The sequence below is a fragment of the Desmodus rotundus genome, chromosome 8 (assembly GCF_022682495.2).
Source record: "Desmodus rotundus isolate HL8 chromosome 8, HLdesRot8A.1, whole genome shotgun sequence".
Taxonomy (NCBI): domain Eukaryota; kingdom Metazoa; phylum Chordata; class Mammalia; order Chiroptera; family Phyllostomidae; genus Desmodus; species Desmodus rotundus.
In genome coordinates this window covers 111,341,111-111,357,661 of record NC_071394.1, presented here as the reverse complement: position 1 = coordinate 111,357,661, position 16,551 = coordinate 111,341,111, and the positions used below count along the sequence as shown (strand labels likewise).

General features: G+C 37.0%; 1 protein-coding gene across 1 annotated transcript in view; it reads right to left on the bottom strand.

Annotated features, from left to right (window-relative positions):
• The window catches only part of KCNH8 (potassium voltage-gated channel subfamily H member 8), a 278,542-nt gene that overhangs the window by 117,316 nt on the left and 144,675 nt on the right, over positions 1–16,551 (bottom strand). The window contains exons 4-5 of the mRNA XM_024566106.4: positions 6,394–6,521; positions 1,104–1,344 (exon numbers count right to left, since the gene is read on the bottom strand). Of these exons, the coding sequence (XP_024421874.2) occupies positions 1,104–1,344; positions 6,394–6,521 (369 nt within the window). The remainder of the gene's footprint in view (positions 1–1,103; positions 1,345–6,393; positions 6,522–16,551) is intronic.

Here is a 16,551-nt window from a genome sequence, read left to right as displayed (position 1 = left end):
AGCCACCACTTTGGGGATGGGGGCAGGGGTACTAACAAAGCTCTGAGGGTGTGTCCAGCAGACGCCCTGTGAATGGTGATTCCAAAGCCACGCAGAGATCATACACAGGCTTCCAGAACAAACACGTGCTCTTTCAGTCAGAGAACCCACTCTCCCAAAGCTTTACCAGCTCCGTGAAGAAAAGACCACCTCCACCGTTGAAACGAGGTTTAGACCCACCTCACTTATTCCCTTTACTTTGAACTTTAAAAATCCATTTCTCATTTCTTTGTTCACTGACTATTTGAAAACATTCTCAAAACATTCTCTCATATTTACAATAAGGATGTTGCCTTATAGCACCGTCACCAGGTAGAGAAGGGGGTGTGGGATAAATGAGAGGTACAAGGAACTCCACTGGAAGGCCACACCTCGGTGGAGAACTTTCCTGGGCCTTAGAATGAGCAGTAAGAGCTAGGCTTTGGTCTAAACAAGACCGAGATCTAAGGGACAGGAATATAGGAAAAGGCTTGCAAGAGTGAAGAAATGTAGCTTCACCTGAGATTCCCAATACTCCAGAGATAATAATCTTAGCAAACATCCCTGGGGGCCTCCTTAGTTAAAATCAGATACTCACTGCTCATCCTGATTTACTGGAAGGCTTATTATGTAATCCTTTTCTCTGGCAACCAGGTAGCTGATAGCAACCACCATCAAGGTGTCAAAAAAGAGATAGAGAACCGAGCCCAAGACGGGGCCATTATCGGACCACCGTTCAGGAATTCTTGCCAAGCCCACCTCTGACTCCACACAGTTAAGATATGATGGATAGGAGAGTACAAACACAACAGCCATAAAGTCTTTTTTTTAAAGCCCTCTTTTTGACAAAATAAAGATGGAAACACAAAACATGGGTTTAGATTGGTTTGAAATAAAGGAACGAAGAGAAAGTTGGAAGAGGCAATATTCATATATCAAATACGTACGCGCTTCTCCAAAATTTGCATCAGAGGCTAAGTCACGCCCATGCAAATGGCTCTTAGTTCAAATTTGTGTCAGCAAAGCCTGGAACGCCCTTACTTCCCCTAGGCAAATCTCGTCGGAAAGCAGCTGCCGGCTCTTACCTATAATAAAGAGGATCTCCACTGCAATGTCACTGACCGTTGTGCTCCGCGTGGTGGACAGGTCATCGTTGCCAATGAAGCAAACGTTGTAAGGTACGGTCACGGCAACATAAAACGTCGCCAACAGAATAAGCCAGTCCCAGCCAGCTTTAAAAGTGCTAAAATGCAAAAGTATGAATTTGGACTTCTTTGCATCTGAAACTTTATACTCCGGAAATGCAGGTTTATCTACAAAAACATTCTGTGGATACAGACAAAAAGAAGAGAAGAGAGACTCAGTGTTAGAAACAAGGATCACACAGCCTTAAACACACTGTTGTAAGGAGAATCATTTACATATACGCAATCATTTACATATACATGCCAGCATCTCTTACAAGTGATTTTTAGAAGTTGGTGATGCAAAAAGCAGAGATGTATATACTAAAATTGAGCAGAGATCTTTGTTAGAAGTGACAGAAATATGCAGAGTTTAGTCATGAATGTTCAATGAACAATTTAGATTTTGTTCATTAAAAATAAAAAAGATCATTACCTAAAATGTTACCTAAAAACTTTCACAGGAGCAAATATAATCCTACACACATTCAAAACACAAAGATACATTTATATTCCTATTGTCACAAGAACACTCCATATACTTTTAATTCTGAGATGAGAGTCATTATCTAAAGAATATATTTGACATGAAATGACAACAAAGGTACCATTGTTCCCTAGGTAAAGATATATGATCAACATTGTATTTTAAAAATCTGTTACCATTTGTTTCGAAATATAACCCAGTTATGCTAACTACCTGCATTTTTGCACTGTGGTTCTTTATGAAGTTTCAAGTTGGGAATCCGCACCTCATAACCTAGATTGACATGGATCCATTCTGACACTAGTTAGCTCTGTTTAAGGTGGCAAAGTGAGCAATAGTCATGCGTTACTATTCAAGTCATGGTATTAAAAAAAAAGGCAGCTGATTAAAAGGCAAAAGATTTCTTTGCTCTGAAGAGAAACCAGAGTATATATGGCAGCTGATTAAATGCAGAAGAATCGCTGGAGTTTTTATAACTGCAAAAGCACTTTGCTCTGCAAGCAGTTGAAATTGACGAACAACTCGCATTGCTATGAGACAAATGGCCGCCCAACAATAGCAGGTGTGGAAATTTGACAAGCCTACAACCAGATACTTGCAGACCTTGCTTTGACCCCAATTAACGAGAAGTACAAGATAGGGAATGGATACTTACATTTCAACAAATTGAATGAACAGAACAGTTAAAAGTTCTGGAATACAAGTTACTTGTAGGTCACAATGTGTTTGCTTATTTCAGGGATTCCTGAAAGACCTGGGGACTCAGGAAATGTTCAGAGCAATCAGGACCTCTCAGCTCTTTAGTGGTGGCTATCAGTCACCAGATGTTTCTGCTCAGTTAAGATTAAGACGCTCCTTACCTCGAATCTTTTCTTGGTAGGCATTCCTAACACATGTTACTCCCTGCTAATATTCTTACTTAACCCACATAGGAACCTCCTAATGTGAGGGTTTCATGGTGAGAAACTGCTTCGCTACTTTCAGACTACTTTTGGATGCCTATCTGCCATTAGGTCTACGTTCCATTTAATTCCCTGATACTTTATCTTTCTCCTTTGTGTCATTCTCTAGCTTCCAGAAACAGGTTCCAAAGATGGATTTGGGGGTAGAACTAAGAAGAGAATGAAGTACAACTGTTGGGCTTGTTATCAAAGCTTAGGTTGGTGTTCAGGATAGAGTTAGGGTCCATATGTATCAATCTTCTCAAGGCTGATAAGCACTTCTATTTGCAATAGGACATGATGCATTCTAATTCCTTTTTAGAAAAGGAAGTAATTCCTTTTGTAAATATTTGTGCAATAAGGCATCACTAGAACCCATGTGGGAGTCTCAATTTCTATCCAAATAACTATTTTCCTACAGTGTTACAGAAATACAAATTTTACCTTGTTCGGGGGAGAAGCCAACTCTAGGAGTGAGGGTCACGAAAAGTCAAGAAGTATTTTCTTTGGATTATGTTGATTATATGAAGTATTAATGATGCTGATGCAAAAGGTCAGCAATATATTATATTCACAACTCACAAAAATATCACACTATTTTATTTTTACAGGCTACTTAAAATGTATTATCTAAAATTATTTTGAAAGATCTGGAGACTCTAACACAACTCAGATTAGATTTAAATTCTGAAAGGTTTTACACCCAAATTCTGCATTCATCTTGACAAAATCGCCTGAGTGAAAAAAATAGATGCTTCTCACCTCCAACCACTGTAATTGTAAAGTTTTATCAAAAACCTTTTGAACAACAATAAAAAAATAATAAAAAACCCATTTGAATGGAGGAACATTTCTTATAATTATAAAATGTGCTCTTCACAAGGAGAAAACACTTTATTTATGACCCTGAAACATCGGGAGATTGCCTAAAGAATAATATAACCAACTATTCTTGATTTTAGATATACATTACTTATTCATTTTGAAGCATATTCTTTAGTACCAATGGTGTTTTAGCTATTTAACCTCTACCCTATAAATTACTGAAACAAAATTGTTAAGGCTAACGTCTAATTAATGTAACTGTTTCCAAAACTATTTCTTTGAAACTAACTTCTGAATGAGCAAACGGGTAAGAAAATATTTCTACAGTCATCACACAGGGTAAACAGAATGGAGTATATGCCTTTGATGATGACTGGTCATACTCTGCTGGTAATATTCCAGCATTTAAAGCACTCTCCTTTTGAGCTCCCAAAGCACTCATGTGATCTTTACAGTTCTTTGTGTTAGAGATAGTTGCATCATCCCCAATGTCATTTATTAGAGAAACAAATCAGGGAAAGCAGAAATTAAACACCTTTTCCAAAGATGTCCCAGGCAACGCAAGAGCCATGACTAAAAGGTGTCTCATCCTGATTGGGATGGAACCTTGCTAACAGCCTGCTGAGTCCCTTTATCTGTGGTTGAATCATACATTCCTGGTCCACAGAACTGCATCAGAGAGGCAGCAGGGAGGGTCAGAGCACAGAGTCTTTGAGTCACAGGATTCACAGCTGGGTCCCACATCCACGGCTTCTACTTTGACCATCTGGAGTAAGTTGTCCTTTTCCATCATTCAAATATTATTAATAAAAACTCTACCTAGAACTGGCTTGCTGTAAGAATCAAATAATATGATGTATTACATGTAAAAGGGATTTGTAAATAGTAGAGAGCCACAAAAATATTAAGAAGCCTTTTTTGTATGTGTGAATGTTAATATAGCTAGATTTCCCAAAGATTGTTTAGCTGATAAACTCTCCAGATAACGTTTTCCTCTTCTTTCTTCTCTCTTCCTGCTGTCTTTTAGCCATTCTGCCCTGTTCTCCTTGAAAGGAATAGTGAACAGGGCTATTGCTGATTCCATACTTCATTTCCAGAAGTAAGAGTTATCTGCATTGTTAGATCACTGTGTGAATTAGATGTCCTTAATTACTACGTATTATTTTAACGATCCACCCTGATGTTTGTGCTTCTTAAATGAATGGCAATATAGCAAATAAGCTAAGCAGTGGGAAATTACAATTTTTTAAATGAGATTTTAAAGTACTGTTCTGTACTTTGTTGACTTTAAAGGAGAAAACGGCATGTTCAGCAAATGCATTTTAAAGCTCAATAATACTTGCTATGTTCAAATGGTTGTCAGCTAAAGGCTAGAAGATACTGTCAGCTTTTAGCAGGGCAGAACCTCTAGCTAATATTTGTTTAGGTGCTTTGCTGGTTGACTTGCATAGAATCAAACCCAGATGTGGTTACCTTTGTTTCTTCCTAGAACTTGTTTACTGTCTCTAAGGCAGACTTGGTAACTGAAGGCAGATGTAAATAGGAACCCATGGAAGGATCCACAGCTCAAGTCCGGTGCCCTGTTTCAAGTCTATCCGTGGACTCTCAGGAAATCCACGTGACACTGAGGCACACGTATCTTTAGAAAATCTTTATATTAAGTCAAGACAAAATAAACAGCACTTGACTCTCAACTGTGGCACATGGCACATCAGCACCAGCCTGGCTGATGGTCCCGGAGCACAAATGGTCAAAACAGCTTGTTCTGGTTCCAGAGGGAATCCATCGACACAGAACCAGATTGGCAGCACTTTGGTGTCAGCTCTCACTCCACACCTGGGCAAATGCATCTTTCTTTGTTGGATACACTCAGAGAAGCAGATACTTTGTATGTCTGATGGGTGACTCTGCTTTTGTATATCAAATTAGGTAGTTGAGCTTCCCATGTAAAATGTTAAGATGCCAAAGAATCCTTGTGTCCCTAACTCCCACAACTTCTGGATCTTAGATCGTTTCTGAAATACCTCTGGTTGTTTGATGTGATTTTTTCTAATGTCACTGGCCAGTTAGGCCCTTAGTATTCCTATGGGCCACCCACAGCCATCACACACCCCAAAATTGTGTGTTCTGGAGATTCCACAGTGAAAATTGGTGACATTATCATCATTTGAAAAATTATCTTTGAACATCTACCGCTAAACTGACACAGTTCTGGGTTTCTCAGTGAAGTCTCTCAGTGCTAAGAACAAGTTCTGAGGTGAAGTGGGAACTGTTGGTGGGTCTGTGCCATGTAAAACTTAGCACACTTTATAGGCAGTTCTTTGCTGCGGCTTTTGACAGATAAGCACCGGGTTTCAGAAAGCAGCTCTACTGTCATTTACTAAAAGTACAACTTTTTATAAAATTGTATAATATACCGCATGTAATTTCAAATTCAATGTTCCACTGTGTGAAATTTCCAACTGTGTTTTGTATAAAATGTAGGTTTTTAAGTGGAGTAATGACTTTGATGTGTTCATAGTCCCCCTGGATAAAAGCATTCAATGAAATTAGATAAAGTGCAAAGTAGATGGTACTAAAATTAAAGTTGACCAATTTTAACCAACATATTATGAATGTGCAATATGACTTGCCGCATCATCTCGCCCATAAAATATTAGCAGTATCTCCCCATCTGCAGCTTCCCTGGCACCGTATTGTACTGACGGCAATGATATTCTAATCTCTGTGCTGTGATAACACTATGATTGAGCACTTTTATTACAGAAATGCCTCATGACTGCTGACCTTTTCCAGTTTGTTCTTTATAGGAACCCACCAGCCAGAGTGGAAAAAAAATCTAGGAAAGCCAACAAGTAAATGGAGCCTTTCTTTAGCGAATCAAACGTTGCCACCAGGGAAACTCTTGCATTCAGAGAGCACACACATATCCACCTACATTATTTATTTTCAATTTGTTCTTTTCTCTTCTTTGCAGGTGCCCAGAGATGTGATAAAGGACTGCTCGACTCCGTCTCCGGGCTGAGTCAAAGTGGGTCCCTGCTCTTGATCTTCCTTTGGCTTTATCTAGGGGAAAATAAAACTCATTAGGCACCAATACATGCATCATTTCATCTCAAGAAAGTCAGGTTTGGACAGTTCCCCTTCAAGAGTGCATGATTTTCAACCCTTAAAATGACTGGCTGTCTTCTACTGACATTTAATTTAACTTCAGGCTTTTAAAATTCATATAGTTTAATGAACATGTTAGCTGCATTAGTTTTTAAAATTAAAGTAAAACCTACCTGAGCCTAGAGAAACTTTCAAACATTTCAGAAAAAAAAGTGGTAAATAAAAAACCTTACTACTTCTTTCCACATTCATATTCCAAATTCTATTCCCAATTTTTTCTTTATTTTTTCCAGAAAACTATCTAATATATATCCTATATTTATACTTATATATTTTTACATAACTTGGAGTTTATAAAATATGTTTCCATACTATTTTTCACATTATAATAACTTGTAAATCATTCCAAACATGCATGTTGTAGTCCTTTCCATATGCTTTTTAATAGTTAAGTGCATACCATATTAAGGATAAAACTTGCCTCATTCATTTTACCACTTGCCTCTTGTACACATTTAGATTTATCCAGTATTCAAAGAGAAAAACCGGGTAGCCAGCCCTGCAGTAAAAATTCTTAAACACAGAGAGCTTTGCATTGGTGTGCCAGCATATTCAGCAAACAGATGACTAGTAGCAAGTATGTACACTTTAAATTTGGGTATACGTATTCCCAATTTCATTCCAGCAATTCACATTTCCAGCAACAGTGAATAGATGTGCCTGCTTTACCACTCACATCAATGAAATACAAAATGTGTGCTGCCTAACATTTTGAAAGCTTTTTTATTGTTCAGATACAGTTGTCCCCGTTTCTCCCCGCATGGCTCTTTCCTGTCCCATCCAACCCCCGCTTCCAAAGACAATCCCCACCCCATTGTCCTTGTCTATGGGTCCTTTGTGCGTAGCATTTTGAAAGTTTAAACTGCCATATTATTGTTTGAATTTGCATTTCCAAAATTACGAATGTGGATGAGCATTCACTTAAATATTTATTGTGTATTTGAATTTTTTTGTGGAGTCTATTCGTATTTTTGCCAATTTTGAAGTTGGTACTTTTCTGTTGATTAATAAGCACTCTGTACACTAATCCCCACTTTCTTGTATATGCTGCCAACAGTTTATTTTTTTGTTCCTCGAATTTAGATTTAATTTATGCGGTATCAAATTTTTAAATTTTTATGTTGTCAGATTTGTCAATCTATCCATTTGTAGTGTCTAGACATTACGTCCTGCACAACCAAACTTGTTCACTCAAAAATTATTTTTTAAAACATATGTATGCACTCTTCCAACATCTTTATGCCTTTATTATTTTTTTAAACAATTAAATCTTTAATTCAACTGGACTCTATTTCAGTAAAATTAGGCAGGGATCTGCTATTTTTTCCCAAAGAGTTATTGTCCAAGATAAATAAACAAGTCAAGTATATGACATTAAGAAACATTTAGTGTTTATTTGGTCAATTGGTCAATATATAATTTAATCCTAAATAAGTTGTTATTACAACGATTGCAAAATGTAAAAATTAAAAACTATTCTTTATCTAAGCTTCATCATCAAATCTCTATAATATTATGAAGGCTCTTGGATTCTTCTCCTTCAAAAAAAATGCTTTGGTTTAGTTGCTACCTTGGGGAAAACCTTTAATTATTATCAGTGGCTACTGTGCACTAGGCCCTATTCTAGATCCTCAGTATTTATTGTTTCAATTAATCCTCATAAACACCACTGAGATAAATATCATCATCCTCAATTTATAGAGGAGAGACCTGAAAGGTCTACTATGTCGTGTGATCACACAGGCTCATTAGGAGTGGAGCCAGTGTGTGAAGCCAGCACGTGTTGTCACATAAACTAATTAATTCGTGTCATTCTTTCTGCCCATCTGAGCTGGGACTACAAGCCTTTCAAGGAATTTAACCATTCCTCCTTTTCATTCCACCCTGGGATGCTTTTAATGATGAGAAAATAAGATGTTTTACTTACTGCCAAAGTTTAATCTGATGTTACCTGTTTTTTAAAAAAATTATTCACCTTTTGATTTACTTTAGAAGAATGTTTAAAATAAAATATGAATTACTGTAGACTCAAATCCTTGAAAAACAGATTAGAGAACACACGGTAGAACATTGAAAGGGGCGCTTTGTTGGAAACCCATAGCAGGACAAAGCACATTTCATTGTATTGTGTCTAAAAATGGAACCATTAATCCGTCAGAGAGTAATTGTAAACATAGTCAAATGTGAAAACAGCCAGAGTTTTAAGGCAGCGTCTACAGAAATGTGGGCGGAATGGCCAGCAGCTGCTTATGTGGTACCAGTCAGTATCGAAACGCCAGGTGGAATTACAAAGCTCACTACAAAATGGGCCAGATTAGAGATTTATGACAGTCAATAAGCCAATTCTCTCTTCAGTGAGAAATCTAATAAATAGCTGAGGTTTTCTAAGCCAAACAACAGCAGTTTTATAGTCTTATAAAAAGCCCCTCAAAGGGAAATGTCAAAGAACTATATCTGTCTTGGTCTTGGCTTGAAACGGAAGGAAGAAAAAGTTTTCCTTGAGAAATTTTAGTCACAATTTAACCCTCATGCAAGACTGGTGTTGAAAATCATTCCACTTAATCATCGAAAATCTTCCAAGCAGAGGAAAGAAATTAAAGTGGTCCTGGCTTGGTAGCTCCATACTAAAAAAAAAAAAATTTACAAGTAGAGAAAAACTCATTAAAAAAAATATATATAGGTACAAAATACTTATGACAGCAATATTTGTAATGTGCACATATACAAACATATAAATACTGTCTGTACACATATGTAATATACTTGTGTCTTCATGTGAAACTAGAAACTAGCTAATTGTCCATAAACAAAAGAATGCATAAGTTGTGGTACAGTCATGACATAGGATATTACAATTTCCATTAAACTAGACTCATGTGGGAATAAATAAAAAAAGAATGAAATATTAACATAGAGATATCTCAAAAACATAGTATTTGAGTACGAAAGCAAGAAATAGAAGACACGGACAACACGGCAACATTTTTATAATATTCACACCCATGCAAACTCAATAACATATTGTTTTGGAAAATTTCTATGCTGTAAAATTATGCGTACTCACATGACTACAGCTACCTGCAGAGAGGCTGGAAAATAAAGTCTCTAGCTGGGCCCCTGTGTGCCTTACTAAATGGCATTAATAAAATTCTATTTCTTAAACTGGATTTTTATTGTATGGGGATTTGTAATGATTTTTCATATTACATACATATGTATTATATTTTTGAAGGTAAAAAAGTTTTTCACAACAAAAAAGAGATGAGAGTGGTGTTGGACCATTTAACAGTGGAAGCTAACTAAACTCCTTGGGGTTGTGATGGTGGCGAAGGGGGAGCATCAGTTGCCTAGGACGCATGACTCTGGGTTAAAGTCTGAAGGAGAAGTAGTTATGAATAAAATAAGATGAGGGGTAGCAGAGGGGAAAACATTCCCAACAGAGCAAATACAAGGTGTGAGGGCCTTGGGCAGGAAGGAGCTATAGCATCTTTGGGGAAACTGAAGGAAGTCCGAGAAATTGGGACATAGAGAATGGGAGGAAGAGAAGTAAAAAGGGAAACTAGATGGTAGGCAGAAGCTGGACAGATTATCTAGGGCCTTTGAGGCTACATTAAAAATTTTGCTTTTCCCTCTAATGAAATGGTAAAAGTATTAGTTAGGGAATAGCCTAAGCTGTTTGAATAAGTGGCTTGATAAGCAAATAACACACTCTGGGTGCATATTTTTCTGTCTCACTCTTTTCCTTTCCTGTAACAGAACAGAGGTGAGCAATCTAAAGTGGCAGGGCAGCTCTGCCGTTGCCCACAAGTGGTCTCCACCTCTGAGTCCAAGGCAGTTCCCCTTCCTGGAAGCACGAAGAGGAATTGGAGGGCAGGAAGCTTCCTGTGAGGGAACCAGAAGTTACACACACCACTTTTGCTCACCCCATGACCACCCTTAGCTACAAAGGAGACTGGGAAATACAGTTTCTAGTTGGGCAGCCATGTGCACTGTTAAATCTTAGTTTTAACTTGGAGAGGGTTCTGTTATTAATGAATGAGTTCTGGGGCATAATCAGCAGTCCCTGAACATGAAGCCATAATGAAGTTTTAAGCATTCAAATGACATGAGGAAATCTGAGTTTTCAAAATAACACATTGACTTGCCATGTGGGAATTGATCAGAAAGAACTAGTAGAGGTTGTTAGGAAATCACTGAGGAGGCCCTTTTAGCACAGCTGTTGAAACTCGGTGGTAGCTTAAACTGAGTGGTCGCAGTAGAGGTGGAGCAAAGCTGAGACATGTGAAATGCATTTCAAGAGTAAGTTTGCATGGTTTTGCCACTTAATTGGTTATGAAATTGACTAGCAATAGCGTTTAAAGTGAGAGGGAGAAATTTAAGACCTCCAAAAGTAAGAGGCCAACTGTGAGACAGAAAAAGATTGTAAAGAAGAAACACAAAATTGCGGTGTCAAAGAATCTAAGGGAAAAGAATGTTTTAAGAAAGAGAGAGGGGTCATAGTGTCTTTACACCTCACTCTGAGTGATTTCTCCTAAGGTGGAAGAGACACCCCATTTCTCTCTCATGATAAAAGGGAAGGAGGGGATTGATTATGCATGGATGTGAATATACAGGTGTGACGGCAGAGAGATGAGATAGCTTCTGTCTGAAAAATTTCCTTCCCTCCTCTCTTCCTTCCTCCCACCCACCTTCCTTCCTTCCTTCCTTCCTTCCTTCCTTCCTTCCTTCCTTCCTTCCTTCCTTCCTCACTCCCTTCCTTGTTTCCTTCCTTCCTTCCTCACTCCCTCCCTTCTTTCCTTCCTTCCTTTCTTTCTCATTGACATTGGAGGTGAAGTCAAATGCTGAGGATGCTAGGAGCTGGCGGTTTGAAGACAATAAGGAATGCTTGAAATATCTGTGGTAGAGGATTGGCTGTCAAGCCCTGGAGGGAAAGTGATAGATTTGTTGGGAAATTTGACCACCTTATTTGAGGTTGCTAATAATAAATTTAGAGGGGTTCTCATCTGCCTTAGTGTAGATTTTATCCAAGCACTTTTTTATCAATCTACATGCAGGGCAGAGAAAAAAAGATTATTGGTTCTTTCAAGTTTACAGCTTTGCTGGATGGATACAGAAAAAGAAAATGCAGAGGTGTAAGAGTCTAGGGTACACACAGAAGAGACTTTAAAGCCATAAACTATGAAAGCTAAGGTAGAAGGAAAAAGAAAACAGCAGTGAGCTAATGGGAAGAAGGTGAAAATGTCAATGTTCTGGAGGTTACCACCAGGTTAAAAAGGGTAAATAAGAAACCGGTTCCAATAGGAGGTACTATGTCATTAAGCAGGATGATTAAATAAGCAATTTCAGTTATTGAGCAATACTGAAGGAAGATAATTTCCAGAAAAAAGTTAAATGTTATGTTTACACTCCACTGAGTTAGGACTTTTCAACAGAACATCATGCATTGGCAATATTATCTTAGCCCTCAATGTATTCTAGACATTAGGTTAAGAACTTTGTCTTGGTTCTCATTTAATTCTCACTTTGTTAGGCAGTAGTTTTTCCACTTATTGAAAAGCAAACTAAAGGTCATGGAAATTATGTAATTTGTCAGAATTCAAAGTGGGGGGGGGAGGGCTGATATTGAATCCTGAATGATTTTACTTGGAAGCTCATGTTCTTTCCACCTTACCATAGTAGATTACAGACAGCTGAGAAGTAGACTCTTATTAGATATTTTTCTTTATCTGTATTATCCTTTTGAGTTAAAATGGATCTATCTTGCAGACAAGAATGACTTTCTACGTTGTCTCTTCTTCTGCCACTTCACTCCTTGCATCAGAAGAGATATACGCTGGAAAATGTTCCCTCTCCAATTGTTATTTTAGGTTGTGTTTCCTTTCTACTTCTAATGTCCCCTCTTTTACATTGTAAAATACTTTAATAACCTATTTTTGTACAGTAGAACATGTGTTCCCTTTAAATCTTAAGTCCAACTTCTGGTTCAAGATGGTGTTTAAAAAGCCCTTATTTAAAAATTACAAGAAAATATAAAACATGAATTCTTATGCTCTGAATTATGCAATTTTGAAAGCAGAAAATCATTAGAAACCCAAATAAAATTAAAAAACCCCAAATCACAGTGAAATAATTTAACTTGTTCTAGAAATTGGTAGCTTGTGGAGGCAAAGAACAGATTATTTGTAGGATTGTGGAGGGTAGGGGGTAGGTATGCCTATATAAGGGTAATAAGAGGGAAACATTTGTAGTGATAAACTAGTTGTATATCTTGATTACAGTGGTAGTGACACAATGTACCCATATAATAAAATGGCACAGAACTATACACACATAGACACCCATGTTACCAATATCAATTTTCTAGTTTTAATATCATACTCTAATTATGTTATAACCATTGGGAACAACTGTGATCTCTCTCTCTCTCCCTCCCTCTCCTGTCCTTGCAAATGCCTGTGAATCTATAACTACCCCAAAATAGAGTCAAAAACAGTTTTCATGTTGTGTCCGGGTATTGGTCTATTTTTACTGACTTGAGTGCAGCATAGTGAGGCTTTTTAAATGCTGCACGGAAGCCTGGAGCTGGTTCTTCCTGGCCCATCCCAAGAGTTTGTGTCATTTTGTGAAAGCAGTCCTTCCTCAAAGCTTGTTACTTCCATCTTTTATAAAATTGCTACACTGCACTGATCTTGTTAGACTACGACCCTTTTCTGTCACACTGTCACATTCTATCATAGAAATATACAAGTTACTTATCTATAGGGCCAACGTATATATTCTTACATGTCACTCATACATTTTATGAGATATAGATGCCTTATTGTTGTTATTACTAATATTTAGAATAGATCCTTGACTATAATAGGTAAATTTTTTAGTGAACAAATGGACAAAGTGAGAAAAATACAAGGCACTATGTATATGCATATTTAGTGATTATTGGGAACTTGGCTACATGCTTTGCTTTTCAAATAATTATTATTACCATCGTTATTTTCATCTCTTACCTTGTTTAGTTTACTTTCCAGGGAAATACTCAAAATAGTGGCCGTAGACTTGATTTTATAATTGACACCACCTATGTTTTATACCAATTCTGATACAATTATTTTCTATTTATTTGTTTGTTTCCATCTTGAAGTAAGAATTTTACTGAGTGCAATATACATATATATTTATTTATTTATGCAGACAAATGAAGTGCATAGCTTGATATCTAGTTGGTATTGATCTTGAATATCTAAATCAAGAAAACGTTCATATAGATAGATATAGGTACACAAATATGATACATATCTCTCGCCAATTCTGTTTTTCTGTAGAACTCTGTCTCTGGTACACCCATTATCCAGCTTTAACAAGTATGAATACATGCACAGTATTATTTAGTTCTTTAGATTCCTTTGAGGCAAATTTGAGATATATCTATTTATTATCTATTATCTATCTATATACATGAATACATACATGATTAAAAGTTTTAAAAACAGGATCACAGTATATAAGGTCTGTCCAGAAAAAGTCCAACCATTGTTAATATAATGAGAATGGTTTGCGTGATATCAATGTAACCTGGCAGCCAAGGAGAGTGGACTGGAATGGGCATGCGTGAACAATGATGACTTCACTGTACTACTCAGTGGGGGTGGTAGACACTGTTGAGTGAGCACGTGTACTGTGTGACCATCGCATTCAAGTGACTGAGTGGGTAGAGCAACAAATCTGCATCAAATTTTGTGTTAAGCTTGGACATTCCTCCACAGAACTATTTGGACGATTCAGAAGGCTGCAGCTATGGGCAACTGGTGCCTGGCAGCTTTATCACCACGGCATGCCTGCTCACGCCTCACGTCTCATGCAGAGTTCTTTGGCAAAACATCAAATCACCCAGCTGACTCAGCTGCCCTACAGCCCTGATTTGGCACCCTGCAACTTCTGACTTTTCCCCAAACTAAAATTACCATTGAAAGGGAAGAGATCACAGATCATCAACGAGATTCAGGAAACTGATAACAATTGGGAGAACTGTGTGAGGTCCCAAGGTGCCTAGTTGGAAGGGGACTGAGGCATCATTGTCTACGTAGAATGTTTCTGGTATCTTGTATCTTCTTCAATAAATGTCTCTCTTTATCATAGTGCATGGCTGGATACTTTCTGGACAGGCCTTGTATACCATCATATTGATATAAAACCATATTTTAAAAATATTATTAAAGATCCAGTCCTGGAGTAAGTGTGGCTTTTGATTGGGATTCTTTGATTTGCAGCGGCTAGAGGGAGTGCTGGAGGGATGGAAATGTGTGACAGGAAAAAGTTACTAGGTGATGCGCTCGCTCCAGAAAACCCATTTCTGTGTCTATCTTATAAAATGAGCTTCAAAATGAGATTTTATTCAGTGAAAAAACTTCCATTTAAAGAAAATGGTCTGTAAGATATATCATTATATGGCTTAAAAAGCTTGTGACTCATGACTTAGTACAGAGATAGAGGCAAGTCAAGTTACTAAAGGTTATTAGTGTTATTTAACCGGCTTCTTTATCGCTGTCCTTATATACTCATTTCCATTGTTCTGTGTGAAGAATTTAAGTCGCTGGTTGAGAAAAGTTTGGGAGGAGCACTTATGCAAAAACTGGCTAAAAAAACAAAAGGAAAATTGTTTTAGAATTTAATGGCAGGACTTCAATTTCCTTTGAATAGACCTCTTATTGAGTTCGATGAAATCACAGTCATGCCACAGGATCATTACAAGAGCAAGTAGCTCTTCTCTGAGAGTAAGAAGCAGCAATATCTGAAGTAATTTTTGAAAGTCTGAGAAGTCCAAGCAACAAAACAGCAAGAAATAACGTGAGGGATTAAGATAAACCACTATTAATAATTCAGGAGTTTCAACAGTATTAACAATTATAATAAATTCTAGGGCGAAGATAAAGGTTAGTTTAAATAGCCTAAGGAGCAATAAAATTCCTTTGTTTAACTACATATCAACTTATAAAATGACTCTTAAGAATGATTACTTTGATATTTATAAGAGCAAATTTATATTTATTCACTTTTAAATGTTGATGATTTTTCAGCTACATACTGGATGCATGCAGTTTTACTGTGATCTCCTCTCTACTTTTTTGTTTGGATTAAATTTTTTTGCAATAAAAATTTAATACATACAGAAAGCAACTTTGTGGTTATACATCTATGCAGGTAGCAAACCACTAGCATTTGAATCTCAGAAATGTCCACTCCCTATATTTAAAAATTAAATGTAAATTTTAAAATCAGAAAAAAAATGTCCATGAAATAGTTAACAGAAGAGGAAATGAAAATGGAAGAGTAAACATTTCTATTTTTTTTTAATCTGCTTCTTAACAATCCTGGTGAAAACAAATTTACAGAAAATATCATAGAAATGAAAGTACTTTGATGAGTTATTCTTTGAATCCCTTGAATTCATGAAAGTGTTTCTCAGTGATAAATTCAAATAACTGGACCAACACTAGGGTAATTAGCTTTTAATGGCTGCCAATAATTTCACTGAGAGAGTTGCATGTACGGAAATCAGAAATAACACATCAATCTGCCATAGGACCATGCATTTCTGCTTTTTCTAAATTTCTGCCAGTTGAGTGTTGCCAGTTAAGTAGAAAACAGACTGGGAGAGAACTTTTGGCTCAGTTTATTGGAGATTTAGCTAAAGAATTTAATCTTAACTCTGAAAAATATTGGGGCAGTCTAAAAAGGGAGGATGGGATCTGACTTTGGCTTTTGGATTTAGAGTAAAGTATATACTGAAGGAAGAATTTAGAGGCAGACCAAACAAATGGTGTTTAACCATAAAATCTCTAATGAATTGGTAAGAACAGCTGTCTAGCTGTTTAATCTTTTAGGACATAGTTCTGACAATATTTATCAAGGACACAAATTTAAAAGT